Below are 20,666 nucleotides of genomic sequence, written 5' to 3'. Positions count from 1 at the left end.
AGGGCTTCACTGAAGTAAATACAAAAGGTGTCAACAACCAAACTGACAAGTGTCCTATGTGAGTGAGTGTATAGGATACTCAACTTACCTAGTCCTTCCTTCCTTCCCACCACATCTATCATTGTATTTTAACAAGTTTGCTCTAATACCAATACAAAGATGCTCAGGGTGCTGCACACAGGCTGACGTCAGAGAGAACAAAAGAGAACGAGACTGAGGTGTGCTCCTTTTGTAGATCCCCCTCACTGCTGGTTGGACAAGCTGTTAAAAGTGGAGGAAGGAACCACTCCCATCTCACCTGTAGAGAAAACAGGGGGAGAAGCAGAGACAGCAGGAAGGGAAAGACCAACACACACACAGCACTATGTCCACTGCCTGGCACGTAACACAAGGAAAAAGATGAGCAATATGGGGGGTGTGGAGGCCCCAGGGTCCAAAGGGACTGACCCAACCATTTCCACTTAAGTCCTTTAACTAATTCTGTATTTTAACACACTTTAGTTTGCATTGTTCTAGTTCATTATTATTATTATTCACAAGCCATTGTAATAATCTGGTCTACAGTGCCAACTAATGGAAATAAACAACCCCACCAGCAGAGTACTGTGCAACCAATCGTCATCAGTATCACCTCTGCCCTGCGCACTGTCTCTGTCTGTTAAACGTGGATATAATTCAACTTAATTGCTTTGTCAGCTACTGCATCTCAGTGTGTGGTGGAGGTGGATCGACCCACGTCACGTCCCATCACTGCAGTAGAAAGGCACAGCAACCTGAACACTGCCAACACTTTTACACACTATGAGAACTACATGTACAGTACATGCTGCTGTTTGTGTCATTTATATACAGTATACATCACAAATCCAATGCGTTATTTCACCATAGCAGTAAAAAGTAACATGTTATTTTTGTGTTTAAGCTCTTTCATGAATTCAGTTTGTGTTGACACTGTTGGAGCTGAGTTCATTGCTGCTGCTGTGTTGTAGCACACTACACTATTGGAAGCTGTTTCATCGTTTCTTCAACACATGTGGGAGCAGAATACAAACATCTCTTCAGTCTAATACAGTCCAGTACATCATTCAATTCTATTATGTGTTTTGTATGGCGCCAAATCACAACATACATTATCTCAAGGCACTCTACGTATTAAGGACCAGACCTGGAATATAACAGAGAAACCCAACAATTTCCAAAATGAACAAGCACTATGGTGACAGTAAAACTAAGTAAATCCACTTAAAGTATTAAAGGTAAAGTGCAGCCCATTCTCTGCTCTGTCTACTGTATATTGTTTAACACAATGCTAGTCCACACTGTCATATCTCTTTGAAATGCAGTCATGGACGGGGTTTATTTCACGACTGAGTCTTAGTGGTGGCCTCTTCCAAAATCCATTTTACATGCGTCTTCCCCCACAAGTGCTACTGCTGCAGGAGGCGTGGTCTAATCTTACCTGGCTGGTTGGATTTCTGGGTTTAAATGTGAGTCTAATTCTTTAGACATTATTCAGAAATCATTTAAAAACCTGTGGTTATTTGTTGCCCCTTTGCAAACCTGCGAGTAAGAAAACAAAAGGAATTGTTTGTAAAGTGTAAATAACAGTTTTAATGATGAGGGTCAGACTCTTCTACAGGATGCATTGTTGGAGATAAAGTCTAATACTGGACCAAGACTTCCTTTCCAACACGTATACTTTGCTATTACAGGAGTCTCAATAGTTGGTCAAAAGAATTCACTGGAGATGGTCAGAGTTCAATGCAGTAGAGTTTTTTTTTTCTACAAGACGTGAACCCAACTGAAGACTGAGCTTCAAACCCTCTGCTTATATGCTCATCCTCGTCTCTGCTGTTGCCCGTTCAACCAATCAGGAGGTGAATCTCTCCACCTCCTGATTGGTTCAAAACTTCTGATTTGACCCGAACCGAATGGTGTCATACTTTCCCAAGTTGACTTTGTCTCCCCCTACAGTTACGCCAGGGGTTGATTCTAATGGTGTATTAAAGTTGTGGTTGTTGGTCCAACTTTGACACCATTATAAATCTTGGAATTTTGGAGGCCTGTTTCAGGCCTTACTCGATTTAGAAGTTCCTGTCTCCAGACTCCATTAGATCCGGGCGATGTCTATCTCCATTTTTTTAAATAATTACATTTTCACACTTAATATAGGTTCAAAAAAACAATCATTCCAGTAAGGGCGCATACATTACATCTCTTTATGCTGGATATATGGTGCTGTCTGGTGAAAGCGTACAGTTGCAGCCAGTAATCTGTTTTGCATGAGCTTGACCTGTGCTTTGGGTCTTTGTCATTCCCTTAGTATAAGACATAATCAGCTGTAACATTATTAACCTGCCTAGCAACTTATTACATTTTCCTTCAGATGGAGACTCTCACTGTGTCTGTTGTTAATTAGACATTCTTCCCGGGCAGCATTAAGTTCCTGATGCTCTTTATACACAGACGCACAGTTTAAGCATATAAGCAAACAAAGGCTAGTTTTTCTACAACAGCATTCATTGGTATGGTTTAACTGCGTACAGTGATAGTGGTGTGTATATGTGCAGACCGGAAACATTAGAGCATACAATAAAAGTTGAAGTCAAATATTAAAGCTCAGTCTTTTTTTTTCTTGTCGGAACCTTTTTCCTCCTTGTGGAAAACTTTCCCATCAGCCTTTTCTTTCCACTTCAAGGTGACGCCACTCAGTCCTTTCTCCAATCTTTCCTGGAGCTGAAAAACAGAAATGGCAGCTATTTGAAATACTTTTAACAGATTCCTTTGCTCTCTAAGACAAAGAGTTATGTGTTTTTAGTCAATTCAATTCTCTTTATATTGCATATATATCATAATATACATCATCTCAAGGAACTTTACATAGAAAGTCAAGACTTTAAAATGTATAGAGAAACCCAACAGTTCCCACAATGAGCAGCACTCTGGAGAAAAACTCCCTCATCAACATGAAGAAACCTCTAGAACCAGACTCAATGTGGGCAAGAAGGAGAGGGGAGTGTAAAAGAGGGACGAGAAGAGAGAGAGATTGGAGGAGTGGGGGATAGAGAGGAGAGAGAGAGAGACCAGGAACAGTTGTGCACCATCAGGTTTCAGATCAGACACATTAGTTGTTATAATAAAAACAATAAGAGTGATAATTATTTATATAAAGATGTTATTAATGACAGCACTAATAATTCATATAATAATTAAAAGGAGAAGATTTAGAATTAAAATTGTTGTTTGTCTGAATCCTGCAGCTCTGGACACAAACAGCATCAGGTCCCAAAGTAACATTTTCTTTTGAGGAATTTTTGTTCTTTATTGGAAAGATGATATTTACATGGACACTGCTCTTTCGTGGCAGGAGCTGTAACTGCTCAGCTACCAAGATATTTGTCTGCTGGAAGTTTGTATTTTGTGATCGTCACATAGCAATCATGCCAAAATCAGGATTTATGTTTCCTGGTCTCAAATAAAAAACTGCAGATCTACATTAGCAATACCTGGACGAATAATCTGTCAAAAACAATCACAGGACTCAACATGATTATAACTCTTTCCATTGGTGTGGCTGCTTTGCATTGTAGAACATCTGTGACTGGAGTTTTTTTACATTCACTCGTCTCCTTCATGGTTATTTGATGATGTCAAACTCTATAATACATCTGTCCAGGGTCTATGAATGAGTTAATGTTTCAGGGTGGATTTTGGAGACTTGCCTCTTTCAGAATCTGTTCTTTTACAGCAGGGTCATTCAGGTCCACAGAGGAGTCCTGTAGCTCCAACCTCACCTTCACCTTCACCAACGTCTTTACTGCTGCTTAGACAAAGAACGAGGAGCGAAACAAAACACACGTGGTGATAGAACTACTCAGATCTTTGGTTTAAAACACAGAGTGAGGAACCTCTGGGCTGCATGTTGCCTACAAGACAGTTTGATCAGGCCTGTCAGAATACTCTCATATAAAAGCAAGTAACTCAGAAATACAAAAAAGATTCTCACTTGGGACGCTGTAGCAGACAAATGGTTTTCTTTCTTCACAGAAAAATAACCTCCATTTTCCTCCCTTCTTCAAATCTGCAACACCACATAGGACTTTCCTTGAGCAAAGTTCGTTTACAGCCTCATCCCAGGAGCTGAATGAGTAGTTACACCCGTCGGACCAGTAAATCTGAGGATCTCTGTACAAACCGATCCATGCCAATTCGAGAGGGTATTTTATCCACTTCTTTAACTCGTCTCTGTCAGCGTCGTTCCTCACAGTGACCAGATCTGTGAAGTGTTCTCTGCAGTGCCTCTGAGCCTCAGACCAATTCTTGCATGTATTCATGAGCACAAAGTCAGAATCGTTTAATGTTCCTGCAGTTAAGTTTGAGAACAAAAGCGGGATTGTTGAGATCACACAATGTTTTGTAAAATCATATCTTATACATTGTTTTATAGTAAAGATCAATGTAAAGCACATCATTACCTCTGTAGCAGACAAATGGACGCTGTTCATGGCATTCAACATCAAACAATGTTGCATACATTGTCTGGCCCACACAGAGCTCATTGGCTTTAAAATTGTTTGGGTCAAGAGGACCCCACCTCCTATATTCAGCTCCACTCCCGTTGAACCCATCTGACCACTTCCAGTCAATATGACTGTACAGGCCAATCCAAACCTCAGAGCTGTTACCAGCGGCAGAAACTGTGTCGTTAAATTTCTTCATTTTTTCAGTGTTTTCAATAGTGGCCAGGTCTGTGTACGTCTCTTTGCAGTAGCTCTGAGCTTCAGTCCAATTCATTGCATCAGGCACAAAGTGGTAGTGACGGGGGAGGCAGGTGGAGAAGGTGAGGCACCCTGAGGATGAAACCAGTTATTTTTGTTATGTATGAGGACTCAAATTAATCTCTATATTCAGATTTCCTGTTAGACATCATACAAACAGTGAAATTCACTGACCTGAGAGACACAAGACACCAATGAAGATCCCTTCCATCACGATGCTGCACTGTGGACTGTCTGTGCCAGTGTTCACCACTAACACCAAACTGAACTAGTTGTAGTGCAGCTTTATGGAAATGTAACACCAGCTCCTCCTCTTCTACTGACAGTCAGTGTTCTGTTGAATTATTTATGCAAAAATTGTTCTCGTTTATCTCTGGAGGCATCTCACTATGCAGATGGTTCTGATCATATCTGCCCAAGACCGGTCTCTGCCTCCACCCCTGTGCAGGTGGTGAGTGAATGAATGTCTGTTTGTCTTGCTCACACCGTGGATCCAATGATACCTCTGTGACAGGGATGTTTAAAATGTTTATCTATTAATGTTGTGATCACTTCTAATTCCATCCAATATGTAGATCAGATGAAAATAAGGATGAAAAAGAAGAGTATTATTAATATTATTATAAAATATATTTTTTTTTCTCTCCACAGTCGTCAGTGCTGCTCGTTGTGGGAACTGTTGGGTTTCTCTATAATTTTACAAGGTCTCAACTTTACATAGTAAAGTGCCTTGAGATAATCTATTTCATGATTTGGTGCTAAACAAATTAAATTGAATTAACTCATTGCACATCCTCAGGCTGTAAGCCCCCTGGATATTGAAGCCTGCCTTCAGGTATCCAGTGTTCATCTTTACAACATGGATGTGTTCATGGAGACACAATTTGCACCACATGCCTCAGATCCAGTCCTTCTTGACCACAAAAACCGAAAGACGATTATTTTTCCAATTAGGTTTTCGTTTAAAACGAAAAAATTAAAATACCATGTTTTTAGTTTTTTTTGCGGTGTTTAAACTGAAATCCCAGATTATTTTATGATTATATCAATCCCAGCATCATTACATTAGGAAACATGCAGCTGAATCAGTTGTGTAGACAAATACTCACACACACACATAAGTTGTGAACCAGTTCTCGTGCAAACACCAGCTCCTCCTCTTCTACTGACAATGCTCAGTGTTCTGTTTCTTTATGCAAAAAGGCAAAGATGCAAACAACATCTAATTCCATCCAATATGTAGATCATATGAAAAGAGAACAACAATAAATGATGAGTATTATTAAAAATAGTATTATTTGTATTATCATTATTATTATACTGCTATTATCTATAAATTATTTTCATTATAACAACCATTCTGACAATGTAACCCCACTGGATATTGAAGCCTGCCTTCAGGTATCCAGTGTTCGTCTTTACAACATGGATGTGTTCATGGAGACACAATTTGCACCACATGTCTAAGATCCAGTTCTTCTAGGCCCGAGCACCAACTCAGCCCCAGCATGTTGTGTTTCCTGATCTCAACCAAAAACAGCAGCAATGCCTGGAAGAAATATTCGATATCAGAAAATAAGTCAAAGGAGTCAACATGATAACTCTTCTTTCCAGTGTTCTGGCTGCTTTGCATTGTAAATCCTCTCTGGCAGGAGTTCTTTGTATTCACTCAACTCCCTCAGGGTTATTTGATGTCATCAAACTCTGTATTATATCTGTCCTGGGTCTATGAATGTGTTTCAGGGTGGACTTTGGAAACTTGCTGATTTCAGAATGTCTGCTTTCACAGCAGGGTCATTCAGGTGCAGAGGAGTCCTGCGGCTTCACTTCAAGAACAAGGAGAGAAAGAAAACAAGTTTACAGGACAGAAGTTTTTTCTGCATCTCTTCGTGTAAGCCTCCAGTGTTTTCCCCTGTGTGCTTTTAGTTGTTTTTTCTGTTAAAGACTTTCACCTATTAAAAGGACACCTTTTGTTTAAAACTCTGGGTCCAACTGCTTCCCCCATCCTGACAACTTATGCTTTGCTGCAAAACTACATTTACACAATATAACTTTAATTACGGAGGAGAAAAACAAATTTGTCCAGCTAGAACTGTAATGCCCAGGTGATTAGATTGTTTATGGGATTAAATAAATGCCAAAGTTGTACTTGAACTAGCACAGTAACTACAATCAAACAACAAATCCAATACTAGTACGACGCCATTCCTTAACGTGCTTTATGAGAGTACTCTTGTTGATTTTGATGCCTACTCAAAAACAATAACTGCCAACATCACTAATCTGGAACAGTGTTATTTTGATCATCAATGACTCCAAAGCCGCCCGATAGTGGTCCAGGGTCACTGTGCCTGAATTGGTCGGAGTGACAGTCTGCTATGCATCTTGAAGTTTCTGGAGCAGGGCTACCTCTCACCCTGAGATGCACACAGCTGTGATCGCAGCCGGTCATTCGGGTCTACCAGGTTCGGAGTTTCACCGCTTACCCCAGTGATGAAGTCAGCTCCTGGTCCTGTACCCAGGGGCTTCAGCGCGGGTGAGACCAAACTTCCCTGACTGTCCCCTGTATCCTCCATTTTCGGTTGATCAACTTGAAGCTTCGCACTCCTGCAGCCTTTGGTCAATCTCCTCCTGGGTTTGGGAGACCTCCTCTTGGGCCTCCCTAATTTCATGCCACAGATGAGAATTTGCTCCTTTGTTCATCCTGACACCAACACACACACACACCTCCCCAAACTTAACACATACATATGACCTCAACCACATGGTGTAAACACTCCAGGGGATCTTTCGTCTTCATAGTGGCAAGCCGCCATTTTGAAAGCACACTTACTCACAGACACACACATCTTTATATAGTAAGTACACCTTTAGTAGTTTGTGTTTTTAAACTTTTAATATTATCTTAACAAATGTCTTCATTAATGTGTGAATTTTGCCAACCTCTACACTGTCAAGAACTTCATATCCTTCAACTTTGCTAACTACCTACACTACCGTTCAAAAGTTTGGGTTCACCCAGACAATTTCGTGTTTTCCATGAAAACTCACACTTTTATTTATCAAATGAGTTGCAAAATGAATAGAAAATATATTGTCAAGACATTGACATGGTTAGAAATAATGATTTTTATTTGAAATATTAATTTTGTTCTTCAAACTTTGCTTTAGTCAAAGAATGCTGCAATTGCAGCATTGCAGACCTTTGGCATTCTAGCTGTTAATTTGTTGAGGTAATCTGTAGAAATTTCACCCCACGCTTCCTGAAGCCCCTCCCACAAGTTGGATTGGCTTGATGGGCACTTCTTGCGTACCATACGGTCAAGCTGCTCCCACAACAGCTCAATGGGGTTGAGATCTGGTGACTGCGCTGGCCACTCCATTACAGACAGCATACCAGCTGCCTGCTTCTTCCCTAAATAGTTCTTGCATAATGTGGAGGTGTGCTTTGGGTCATTGTCCTGTTGTAGGAGGAAATTGGCTCCAATCAAGCGCTGTCCACAGGGTATGGCATGGCGTCGCAAAATGGAGTGATAGCCTTCCTTATTTAAAATCCCTTTTACCTTGTACAAATCTCCCACTTTACCAGCACCAAAGCAGCCCCACACCATCACATTACCTCCACCATGCTTGACAGATGGCGTCAGGCACTCTTCCAGCATCTTTTCACCTGTTCTGCGTCTCACAAATGTTCTTCTGTGTGATCCAAACACCTCAAACTTTGATTCGTCTGTCCATAACACTTTTCCAATCTTCCTCTGTCCAATGTCTGTTCTTTTGCCCATATCAATCTTTTCTTTTTATTGGCCAGTCTCAGATATGGCTCTTTCTTTGCCACTCTGCCTAGAAGGCCAGCATCCTGGAGTCACCTCTTCACTGTAGACGTTGACACTGGCACCATTTAAAGAAGCTGCCAGTTGAGGACCTGTGAGGCGTCTATTTCTCAAACTAGAGACTCTAATATACTTGTCTTCTTGCTGAGTTGTGCACCGGGGCCTCCCACTTCTCTTTCTACTCTGGTTAGAGCCCGTTTGTGCTGTTCTCTGAAGGGAGTAGTACACACCGTTGTAGGAAATTTTCAGTTTCTTTGCAATTTCTCGTATTGAATGGCCTTCATTTCTAAGAACAAGAATAGACTCGTGAGTTTCACATGAAAGTTCTCTTTTCTGGCCATTTTGAGAGTATAATCGAACCCACAAATGTGATGCTCCAGATACTCAACTAGCTCAAAGGAAGGCTTTATAGCTTCTCTCACCAGCAAAACAGTTTTCAGCTGTGCTAACATCATTGCACAAGGGTTTTCTAATCATCCATTAGTCTTCTAAGGCGATTAGCAAACACAATGTACCATTAGACCACTGGAGTGATAGTTGCTGGAAATGGGCCTCTATACACCTATGTAGATATTTCATTAAAAACCAGACGTTTCCACCTAGAATAGTCATTTACCACATTAACAATGTATAGAGTGTATTTCTGATTAATTTAATGTTATCTTCATTGAAAAAAACTGTGCTTTTCTTTGAAAAATAAGGAAATTTCGAAGTGACCCCAAACTTTTGAACGGTAGTGTATGTGGTAATTTTGGTTATAGTTATTAATTTAATTATTAATCAGAGTTCCAAATTTGTAGACAGTACTTTCATGAGACTTAATCAATAAATTGGCTATATTTTCCCTTCCTTTGAAGGGTGGTGCCCCGAGATAACTTTAATCAATTAAACTTATTCAATAGTTTTTCTGATAACCAAATTGATTGAATGCCCAAAGGCACACCATTTAATGGTTTCACGCCTAAGGTATCATATGCACATCACACCTATAGCCTCCAGTTTGGACAGCAGGTCTGGCTGTTTTTTCAGCACAGTAAGATATGATAAAACATTTTGATATGCTATTTTATCATTTAGGCTAGTTGCAGCTTTGGATTTTGGAAGGATAATGGAATAAATAATGTATATACCTCCACCAAGAAGGTTATGTTCTCAGCCCTGTCCGGAAAAGCTACAGGACAGTTTTTCACGAAACTCGTGTATCAGGGAACCGATAATATTTTTCTCTGGATCCAGGAATAGTTATTTCACTTTCTTTAACATCATGAGACAAGATATTATCCAACATTTGTTGATAAACTATGTGCAGCTTGATTGTAATTAAGGCCATTCCATTTTCACTAGATGTGACACACACATTCCGTGTTCCCTGCATTTGTCAAGACTTAAAAGCAATGTTTCCAAGACCTATGTAAGATGACTGTGTGTTAGATTTCCTACTGTTCTCTAGGAGTTCACTCACACACACACACACACAGATGTATGTTGACACCCTTATCGATGTCCAGGCTGATGGTGTTGCTGGGTTATTATAGCAGTAGCAGATAAGGCAGTCAGACAGGGGGCTACTGGCCTGTGCTGCAATAGCCATGAGCTTATCTCTACAACTACACTTCAAATGACAGAGAACAGCTCAAACTAGTAGTAGACCTGCTGCCATTGTCTAGCTTTTATTTCCTCTACACCAGCTACTCCAATCCCCAAACACACCGTATACCTGTAGCTTGAGATTTCACTGCCTCCTAATAATGCTGAGCAGTGTTGCTGGTGAGGAGAGCATGTTGGTGTTTTTGTTGTGGTTTACCAGTGTTGATATGAGGGAGGCTTAATAATGCAATTTGGAGACGCTGGCTGCGTTCACTCCACATGCGAAGGCTAATTACTGTAAATCTAATCTGCAGGAGACGCCTATATCACCAATTAGACATAAATAAAGGCTCAGCGTGTTTCTTCTGTGCTACACGTCTGATTGTAAATGAATGGACATATGTACTATAGTCTCTCGCTCTGTTTCTCCCCATATATCTGTGTGCATTTCTCCCCAGGCGTAATCATGTGCAGGACTCACATGCATGTTAAACAAACAGAATCAATAAGATGCAGCTGAAAATAGCAATGTCTGTGTGTGTAGATCTTGGTGACGGTCCTCGACTATCATCTAGATTCAAACAAAGAAAATAATGAGAAATCAAAAAATATTTGTTGTGGAGGGATGAAGAGAGGCAGAGAGATTAGCCCCAGGTTGAGCTGCTATAAAGACAGAGAGGAAACAGTCCTGTATGATCTACCTTTATTACAACAATGCAGCATCTGAATCTTGGATGTATAGAACAACATTCATAGTTAAACTCATTAAACTGATATCTCCACAAGTGTTGGTGATGTGAAGGGTCTCTGGTAAAAGTGAACATTGAGAACTCAGGGAAAACCAGATAACGTCAGCAAGAACCTTTTTATTCATTATATCTGTTTCTTTGCCCTTTACAAAAAAAGGTTTATATTTGTTTATTGGAGGCAGCATGGGTAGGCTCTGTGCGACCTCCATATGCTGTAACCGATTAGCATCGCCTATAAATTTCACGACACATCTGGGCTATAAGAGGTAAAGAGATGCATCGAAGTCAGACAACTTGTATTTTCTTATAAAAAAGGTTTCAGATGACTTTTACAGTCAAGAAATAAAATAAAGTTGCAGAAAAGTTCCTGAACCTTCCCCCCTCTTGCAAAGCCCTCCACAAATTGACACAGCAAAAAAGAGGGCTGAGGTGGTGACTGCTCTCAGGGATGGTTGGTGAACTACTTAGCTTACAACCGAACCACCAATACTGTACAATTTACCAGCAAGCCACATATTTGCACTAGCCAGTCCCAACGGGTCTCCCAACCTGCAAATGTGCAAAGTGTCAGAGCCTGAGAGAGCGATGGTCTGTGTTTTGTCGGCAAAAAAGGATTGCACATTTCCAGTATTATGTGAACATCGATTTCATCCTTAACATCCAGCCGATCTATGCTCAAGAAATCGGACTGTTCAAAATGGTGTTGCATGAAAAAAAGGAAAACATTGAAAGAAATTCTTCATCAGGTAGAGACCTGGTATATTATGATGTCCTCTTTGCTGAGGAGGTTGTTTTTTTATCCCGTCTGTGCTTTAGATTAGAGGATGTCCTAAAAACAGGGTTTAAAAGGTTTGCAGGAACGCTACCACCAAGGAACAAGTCAGTGCATGTAGCATATGGCTTTTAGAACAATTTCCAATAAAATACCACACTCACACTATCCATCAAATTGCAGTTTGCATTCAAAATTACAGAATTGGCTTTTAGTCATTTAATTGCAAGTCTCAGCTTTTAATTGACAAGTTTTCTGTAAAAAATGTCACTTATATCCTCCAAAGAGCCCACGTATAGGTGACCTGTTTGCTCTGGTCTTATGTATGGTAGCGCATTAGGTGTTATCTATATGTGTTGCTATTGTTGCATCACCAACATTAATGTTGTCAGCTGTTTACCTAGTGGTCTAAAATGAACAGTGTGCCATAACAAAAGTCATGCTGCTGAGACGGCATGTTGTAAATGCTTGACCATGACCTGCTACCATCAGGAAACCACATTTGGGGGCAGAGAAAATGTACAGGGAGCACATTTGATAGCGTTGGAAGGATGGGGGGATACTTTATTTATCCCGGGAGGGACATTGCAGTGTTTCAACAGAGATTAAAAACACAAGACTCACATACCATATATGTAGCCCATCAAACACAACCTGGGCTAGGTACAGAGGCAAGTATATGTCCAGGATGTGTGTGCAGACTAAACTGTTACTGCCAGACACACAACAGAATAAAAAGGAATCAAATCTTAACTTCCACAATGAACTGAAATAAATGTTCCTGTAAATCAGTTAATTTAACTAAATCAACATTACTACAGCATAACAAAAACAGCACTTGTTGTTTTGTTCTAATTAATCCAATCTGGAAAGGTTGGAGGAAAACCTATAGGTTTTTGAGAATAGTGAAATGCTGTGTTAGTGTGGATACAGTGTTTGCTTTAACTGTGACCATATGGACCACTGAGTGATAGCACTAGAGCTCCACTTTCAGCAAAACCCAGAGTAATCCCCCAATACAGTTTAGTTGTCCTCTCAGCTTCTTGGTTTAAGACTTTATTCAGTGCTGAGCTGTCAGATAAGTTTTGAAAGACCATAGAACTGGCTTGGTTTTTTGTGCTTTTGTTTTTCCTTCTGCTAAGTAGGTCTCAATTGTCTAGCCTTTGGATAATGGTTGGATAATTTTCCTTTTTACTAGGCCCATTTTATTATTATTTATCTATGTATTTAGACTCAGTGTGCAAATAAAAAACACATACATTGAATACAATTTAGAGATACACTGACTACAAAGAAGCTCACATCATTGTTTCATCATGCCTTATGGTATGCCACTTATATTTCCTGTAGGTGTCCGTTTCATCATCCAACTCTAACTGATCAACATGTACAAAATACACTTATACCTAATATAAATATCCTGCCATGTTTTTTGTGTAAGTACATAATTTAACCAGAATTTTTTTAAATGAGCAGTTTGTTAAAACTGTGGACATATTAAGTGTTTGTCTGCATAAAGAGAACTGGTGAGAAATGTGAATTCTCAATATGTCAATAAATCAAGATTGTAAAATATATAACACGATCTGAGAATACGGACAATTACAAATGCATCTTGCTATCCACAAGTGCCACTTCCAAAACCAAGGCTCTTATTCCAGAGGAAGAATTTACACATAAAAATATATGATCAGCTCATTAAATATGATTTATAGTCATAGATGAACCACCATATAGTACATTAGCTCCACATTCAAGCATTCCTCACATAATGTAATATCAAAGTATGATTTATAAGAGCTATGCTGTCCTAATAAAAATAAATATTGTTCTGCAAGATATTTTGGTAGAAAGCAAATGCATCGTTGTCTCTGAACATCTTTCTGATATGTTAATACTTGCAACTTGCCACATACAAAAAAAAATATTAACATATCCTCACTACGTTAATGGGAAATGTAATCCGGGCAAAATGAAATGTATCAAAGGATTGACTAAAGTGCATGTGCTGTACACAGCAAAGTGCCAACCAGTGATTAGATTCATTATCTACATTTGAAGAAACAAATGCCTATGAGCAGCCCGAGTGACTCTGCTCCTTAATTTATGCAAAGAAACCTTTTTGTTGCCACCTTCTCCATCTGCCAATCCTGCAGAGTGAGCTGTGGACTCTGACAAAGCCCTGTATGTTCACCCTCCACATGCCTAATGCTTGGTTTCACAGGTTGTGTGTGTGTCTCCATCCGAGTCATGTGTGAGCGTTGTGAACACATGCAGCAGAATTACTTCATGTATGTGATTAGAGCAGCAGTAAGTGACAGCAGCTATGCTGTCAAATTGGCGTAATTGACATTTAAATGAGTGACGGGAGTGTAAGTGACCCGTTTGTGTCCGACCCATCAAACTGAGAGAAAGTATCCCATTGTTCTACTAAATGGCTCATCAGTGCGAACCTCCCAGGCAGAGAAGACACCCAGCACCAAAATACCCCACGCTACAGCTAAAAATAAAAACCTCTCACAATGAAAACTTCCACCCAGATGGACTTTATCCGGCATCTCAGAATTACAGCCTGATTCCGGTGAAAATCATTCATCATCAGTATCAAATGTTGACAGAGTAATCACTTCATACAAATTGAAAGTGAATTAACACATTTAAACCGAGGAGATATTTTACAGATTACTGGAGAAAGACTTTTTTTGGTATATTTTTTAAACATGCAGTAGAGGATTAAAACAGAGATTAAGTGTATTAGTGTATGTATAGTTTTTATTGTCAGTCTGTTTTAGTATTGGGGGTAAAGGAGTGAAGGATTATTCCTACATGTTTCAAAGGTTAAATATTCATCCGTCTTAAAAAGCTGTTGGCATCACGGACAGTGTTTAGAGAGACTTCAGCCATCACTCCTGATTTTCACCAGTTTATATATTTAACAGATGACAATGACTGGACATAATCATCAGTTGACATTAGCATTATATCAGTTTTTGAATAGTCTGGAGGAGCTAAGTTCTCGGGCCCTCCTGCCAGCATTGTAAGGAATTGGGGAAAGCAGGACCCAAACACAGGAGCCAGTAAAATAACAGAAGGTGTCCTTTTAATAAGGCAAAAATAACACTCAAACAAGAACAGGATGCAAAAGCAAGCACGGTCCACAAACTATAGGTTAAAAGAAACAAAATAAGACTGAAAAAATATAGAAATACTGGGAACAAGATGACACAGGAAACATGACAGTGAAAGACAACAAACAGACAAAGGGAAGCACAGAGACTTATATACACAGGGAGGCAGGATGATTGAACACAGGTGAAACACATGAGGAACAGGTGCAGACTATCACAAGGGCGGGAAACAGGACAAGGACAGGAAGTTATCCTGCAGACACACAAGGAGCACAATTTCAAAATAAAACAGGAAGCGGAGAATTCAGCGTAAACAACTGAAAACTAACCTAAACACAAGGAAACCCAGGTAAAATTCAATAAAGCAAAGAGTCCATGAAACAGAACCAAAATAGTTTTTCATACATAAAACGTTCAGAGCAACGACGGCAGAATCATGACATGCGTTATTAAAAATAACACATTTTAACATTTGAAACTATACCATCAGTGTGTTTCATTTCAATCACACATTGGCAGAATGTTGAACTTGAATCAAAATGCAGCGCAGTGTGGAGAGATACCATTTAATTTCTGTTTCGACGCACCTTTATGTGGTGCGCACAAACTCAGTCCTCTGTGTCATTCATTTGCATAAAGACTTCCTGGCTGAAAGTTCTCTAACAAGCATCAGCCTTTTAATCCCTCCATGCCTCGTGGCTTCTCTGGTCATCAAGAGCATGTCTGAAGAGAATTCACAATATAGTTGTTCTCATTTGCATTTCTGTCTGTTGTCAGACTGCTGAACGAGGAAGAAATAGCATCGTGATTTAATTGTGGCTCTAAATGTCATTCCCAAGATGCTTTGCTGTGGTGGTACCCAGCTGTTAACCCTCAGCTTTTCCCCTCTCTGTGATCAGCTATACTGTGTTTTAATAGACGATATAGTTTATCTAATTTACATGACTTTTTGTTTTGGTTATCAGACATGGTGGATAAAAAATACAGATCAGTTAACCAGGTTGTGGATCAAATCTTAAGTCTATTTTAAGACTGCAGCTTTTTTTTTAAAGAAATTCAACACAAATACATGTTTACTGTATGACAGCAGCGGCCTTATATGAAATATTTAACATGTTAACTGTAGCGTGTTGTTTTTCATATTTTTGTGAATTTTGATACTGTGTTAATCATGTTCAATAGAACTCATTGGTTTTTTTTATTTTGCAGTTCTGTTCTTCCTCATGTGTCTCAGTTCACTTTACTTCCTGCCTTTGTGTGTCTCCCTCCAGTTTTGATTGTTTTCCCCCCTCTATGTGTTTGACCTGCTTGTCCTGTGTCATCTGTTTGTTGTTGGTTAAGTTTGTATTTAAGTCAACTCCTCAGTTCAGTTGTTGACAAGTCGTCAGCGGCATCATTGTCTCTGCCTGATCCTGCTTTGGTTTTCCCTGAACTGTTTGATTTTCACATGTTTGTCTGTTTGTGCAGTGTCTGCCCCTCATTTTGTTTTTATTTTTTCAATAATTTTTTTATTTTTCTGCTGGGATCTGCCTCACTCTTGCATTTGGGTCAACCTTCTCACCACACCATGACAAACTTCAACCAAATCACTGAAATGCAGGGTCCAAAAAAGATGATCATCATGTATCCAGCGCAGTCCCTGTTTTATATGAAATATCATGAAATTCTCTTGATATTTGTATTTCACCTGTGTGTGTGTGTGTGTGTGAACACAATAACTTAACAATGCAGCGACATATTCTCACCCAACTTGGTGGGAATATTACCTCCAGATGATTTTCGAGTGGATTTATCAAAGTTCAAAGGTCAACAAAAACACATTTTCTAAGATATCACAACGAATAATAGAGACAATCTACAGCTTGCAGCAGTAAAAAAAAAAAGTCCCCATCATGTAATTTATTAAATGAAGAAGTGACTATTAAGACTTCGTGGTTCAAAGATCTTTTTTGCCAGCCATCGCACCATCTTTTAGCACTATAGACACAACCTTAGGCTTATATAGATTGAAAAAAATAATTTATAATTGTACAGACAATTAAGGTCATATTGTAAAATAATGCATTAACATTTGCACCCATCAAGATTAGAGACACAATCTACAGTTTATTTAGATTAGCCAATCATTTGTCATCATATGGTATAAATCACATTGCCCCTTCGATGCCTCTCATTGCTATTTCTTTCCTCACCTGTGTAGTTGAAAGGCTGCAACATTCAGCTGGATGTGTGTGTATTTATATTAATCATCTTAGCCCACAGAGCAGTGTAAAGAATATCATTGATGTGCAGTTGAACTTACCAGCCTGGGTACCATCGCTGCAGCCGCCATTGCAGCAGCAACATTAAAAGTCAACCCCCCCCAGCTTTCACATGTTTATGACATGAGCCGCCGTCAACAGCCGCTAAAGCTGCCACTGATCTGACAAACAAACCCTGATTCACAGCCTGTCACTCCAACACTCTGACTGAGGAATGTTCCCAGCAGGCGCTGGACGCAAACCTTTCCACATTGATCTGTGTCTGCCCACAGTCAGTGATTAATGTGCCTGTCAGGAATCAAGTGACACAAGCACACATACACATCCACAAACCCACAGCTTTGCTTTGGTTGCATTCCTGCAAAAAAAAATTGAATTTTTTTTCTTTTAATAACAACAAAGAAAATGTTATGCTAATAGCAGATCTTTGCTTTATCCACACATGAACCCTTTCTTTTCTTTGAGTTAAGACTCCTTGTCTGACAGTGCAGCCCAAGAGTGGGTGTTGCAGCTGAGGGCTGAAGTTGTACAGCGCAGGCCCGCTCCACAGCCGGTTCTCTTAAATAACTTCTAATGGGTATTATTGTTTGCATAATTGAAAAACTCATTAAAAATAAATGAACAATACTGCTCAGCTCTACAATCATAATAACTCAGCCATCAGCTGCGTGTTCATTCGAGACACGATGGCTGCAGAGAAATCGATAAGTTTACCAAACAAAAAAGCATGTTACAGTCATCACGAATTTAGATTCCTCTATGTGGGTCACTTTTAAGAAATTACATTAAATTGATTGCAATCAGACCACACTGTACTACCAGTCCTGAGAAGTTCTTCAAGCCTTAACCCTTGTGTTGTCCCTGCTTCCCCCGGCTGTTGGCTGTGAGCGTTTGGGTACTGATTTAACTAACCCTTGTTGTGTTGTCCCTCCTCCTCCTCCTGCTTGGACTGTGGACCCTACAGGTGGCGACAGGTGGTGGCCCTGACGCCGTCATGAGGGTGAGCCAGCGCCTGGTGCAGCACCGAGGCGTCCAGGTGAAGCTGAAGGCTGGCAGGCCGAGCGGAACAACGGGCTACTTGGGACAATAGAGTTAAGAGCTCCACTGCAGAGTCCCACAGCTCATCCTGCTGCAACAAGTCAAAGAGCAGAGAGCTGGCAGTTCTGGTTAGCAGAGTTTGGTGTTTGGAGGCAGTCAGCTGTTGGTCCCTGGGTGGTGAGAACAGACCACAGGCAGCTTTTCTGAGGCGGGGGACGGAGCGTTCGGGGTCACACAGGAGCAAACGGCTCAGCAGGGAGAGAGGCAGCTCCAACAGCAGAGGAGGAAGAGTTTGAATAACCTGCCAAAGCATGAAAAAAAAATAAACACCCTGACAAGTTGTCACATCAAACAGCCGACAGTGGCTACTGCACAGCACAGTGGCTGTGCAGCTCGAACATTTACATGAAACAGTAGACTAACTAATTTACCAGTCAGTGCCCAGCAGCCGACCAAGAGTGTATACGCATTTCGATCCACTCTCAGAAAACAGAGGGATGCACGAGTGTGGATCCTCAGTGAAGAGGAAGAAAGCAGTGGACAGAAAGGAAAACAGCCCTGAGGGAAAGAGAAAACAACAAAAATGTATCACGTATGTAACCATCTTAATGTACAGTCTGTTGTTCTAATTGGTTGGACCTCATATGAAGAATATATTTACCATTTGCCGAACAGAAGTCTGTGACTGCTGTTGTCTTTGCTAGTGAAGTGCCGTTTCAGGGGTTTCTTCTTCACCAGTGATGCTGCTGCTGGAGGCGGGGTCTAATTGTCTGCTTTGACTGGATCAGTGCAACAAATCCCCTCTTGCTATTTATTACTCTTAAAAGTATATAAAACAATATGAACATGTAACACATCATATTGTGAAAATGCAGTAGAGTACAGATGTTTGCTGATATATGTGGTGGATTAAAATAGTCCCTGAAATCAAATCTACCCAAGTACAGACACATGTAAAATGTACTGAAGTAATGTAAATGTACTTTGCTACATCCCAACACTGACCTCATATGAGTCCAAAAGCAGGTTTTGCAGTAGGGAGGTTAGACTGTTCACATCAGCTTTGACATCGACGTTATGTTGTGTAAACAGACACAAAACAGACGCAGCCAAAGGCTAAAAAAGAGAAACGGTTACAGTTTATCAGACAACTGGCGAGAGTCATAGTAAATGATATGTGAACATGGTTGACAGCTGCTTTGGACTAACTTGAGTGGGTACTTACTGACTAAGGAAAGAAGTCTGGTTGACTAAGAACTGCGAGAAAGGGCTTGGTGAACTCTTCCAGTCTAGAGTAAGAGAACAGTTGATGAGCTGCATTAGATGAGGGACTGTGATGTATGATACAAACAGTATTCAACACATGAACAGAAATAGCTTCAGTGAAGACCAAAACAAACCTGTGATCTTCTTCTATCCAGTCGGGATGTTTATTCCAGTAGATCATGACGACTGCAATAGTTTCTCCAAGTGCTGACACACTCCACGGTCGCTGAGCAGGAAAGACACATACCAGAAAGGTCAGGAATATTGTTGACTGATACCTGACCATGCATTAATGAGTAAGTGATATATATCTAACCGGGACGTAGTCTGAGTTTTCTACAGTAACGTGGACAACGTCCAAGAGGACATGGGGTAGTCCCAGTTCCTGGCCAATGTAGTTGGACTTCTTAAGGTCAGGGGTCTGTAGCAGGTTGCGTAAGACCTTCAGCGGTTGGTGAATCTGCCATGCTTCTTCAACAGCCCACCTGTTAACTAACCAAACAATAATAAAGAAGAGATTACATTTAAAATCCTCCCTGAGGAAGTGTTGATTTATGCACAGTTGAAAATTTTACCTAATTACCAGAAAAAAAAAACTGAATCTTGGCTTTAAGTTGAGGTATAATGGTATTGTATTTAAACTGCTCTCCCTGCTGTTTGCTCTGATCTGACTCTTGGGCCAGTTTTTCCCAGTACTCCACACTGTCAACATTCTGAAAGGGCGAGACAAGACAGCAAACACTTTATTTGTTACAAGGGGACATTTGCTAGTGCAAGAGAATATATACATATATAATGGAACAAGACACTAAATACGAAATGTCTTTATATCACCAGGAAAAAAAACACCAACACTGACCTGCGGGTTATGACTGGTCTGTTTGTTGTCATTGCGTCTACTCAGCAGTCGTGGGCCGACCTTCACAGACAGAAATTCCTTTTCGTAGTCGATGCTGATCTGACCCCTGCAGAGGAAATACCCATAACGGTGAACACACACTTAAGCCTGCTCTGGTTATATATTGTATCTTTATTTCTAACTTCCATAAATACCTGGGTTTTGACCTCACGCAGGCTTGAGTCTTTGGGTTGAGGACTTGATTGGCAGTTTCGGATTTAGCTCTGACAGAATCACCTGAGGTTACAGAATCATCACTGGGGTGGGGCGTGGCTCTGCGGAGCTTTGTTGCTTTTGCAGAGTCGACCCTTTTATTTCCCAGTCCATGCTTTTTAACCTAGTAATGTACACAGAAC

At 40.3% G+C, this 20,666-nt stretch overlaps 2 protein-coding genes across 2 annotated transcripts in view; both read right to left on the bottom strand.

The window, feature by feature from the left end:
• Positions 1–350: 350 nt before the first annotated feature.
• On the bottom strand, positions 351–5,030 carry LOC118113427 (lymphocyte antigen 75-like). The gene is made up of 5 exons (XM_035163125.2): positions 4,953–5,030; positions 4,476–4,850; positions 4,007–4,363; positions 3,723–3,820; positions 351–2,736 (listed from the first exon to the last, which is right to left on the bottom strand). Exons 1-5 carry the CDS (start codon positions 4,987–4,989, stop codon positions 2,620–2,622), a joined length of 984 nt encoding a protein of 327 aa, XP_035019016.1. The 5' UTR covers positions 4,990–5,030; the 3' UTR covers positions 351–2,619.
• Positions 5,031–18,066: 13,036 nt separating this feature from the next.
• LOC118113681 (serine/threonine-protein kinase 36) overlaps positions 18,067–20,666 on the bottom strand; it is a 92,638-nt gene continuing 90,038 nt past the window's right edge. The window contains 9 exon segments of the mRNA XM_047340831.1: positions 18,067–18,704; positions 18,808–18,862; positions 19,152–19,262; positions 19,372–19,435; positions 19,547–19,638; positions 19,729–19,904; positions 19,996–20,125; positions 20,272–20,377; positions 20,466–20,647. Of these exon segments, the coding sequence (XP_047196787.1) occupies positions 18,067–18,704; positions 18,808–18,862; positions 19,152–19,262; positions 19,372–19,435; positions 19,547–19,638; positions 19,729–19,904; positions 19,996–20,125; positions 20,272–20,377; positions 20,466–20,647 (1,554 nt within the window).

This window comes from Hippoglossus stenolepis, chromosome 8 (genome assembly GCF_022539355.2).
Source record: "Hippoglossus stenolepis isolate QCI-W04-F060 chromosome 8, HSTE1.2, whole genome shotgun sequence".
NCBI classification, from domain to species: Eukaryota; Metazoa; Chordata; class Actinopteri; order Pleuronectiformes; family Pleuronectidae; genus Hippoglossus; species Hippoglossus stenolepis.
The sequence above is the reverse complement of the archived record's forward strand: the minus strand, read 5'-3'. Positions and strand labels throughout refer to the sequence as shown.

Excerpts from the sequence above, each read along its gene's own strand:
- LOC118113427 (XM_035163125.2), bottom strand. The coding sequence starts at position 4,989 with ATGGAAGGGATCTTCATTGGTGTCTTGTGTCTCTCAG. Across the intron at positions 3,821-4,006 it reads TGTCTGCTACAGCGTCCCAA|CAGTAAAGACGTTGGTGAAG; the intron begins GTGAGAATCTTT and ends TTGTCTAAGCAG. Across the intron at positions 2,737-3,722 it reads AAGAACAGATTCTGAAAGAG|CTCCAGGAAAGATTGGAGAA; the intron begins GCAAGTCTCCAA and ends TCTGTTTTTCAG.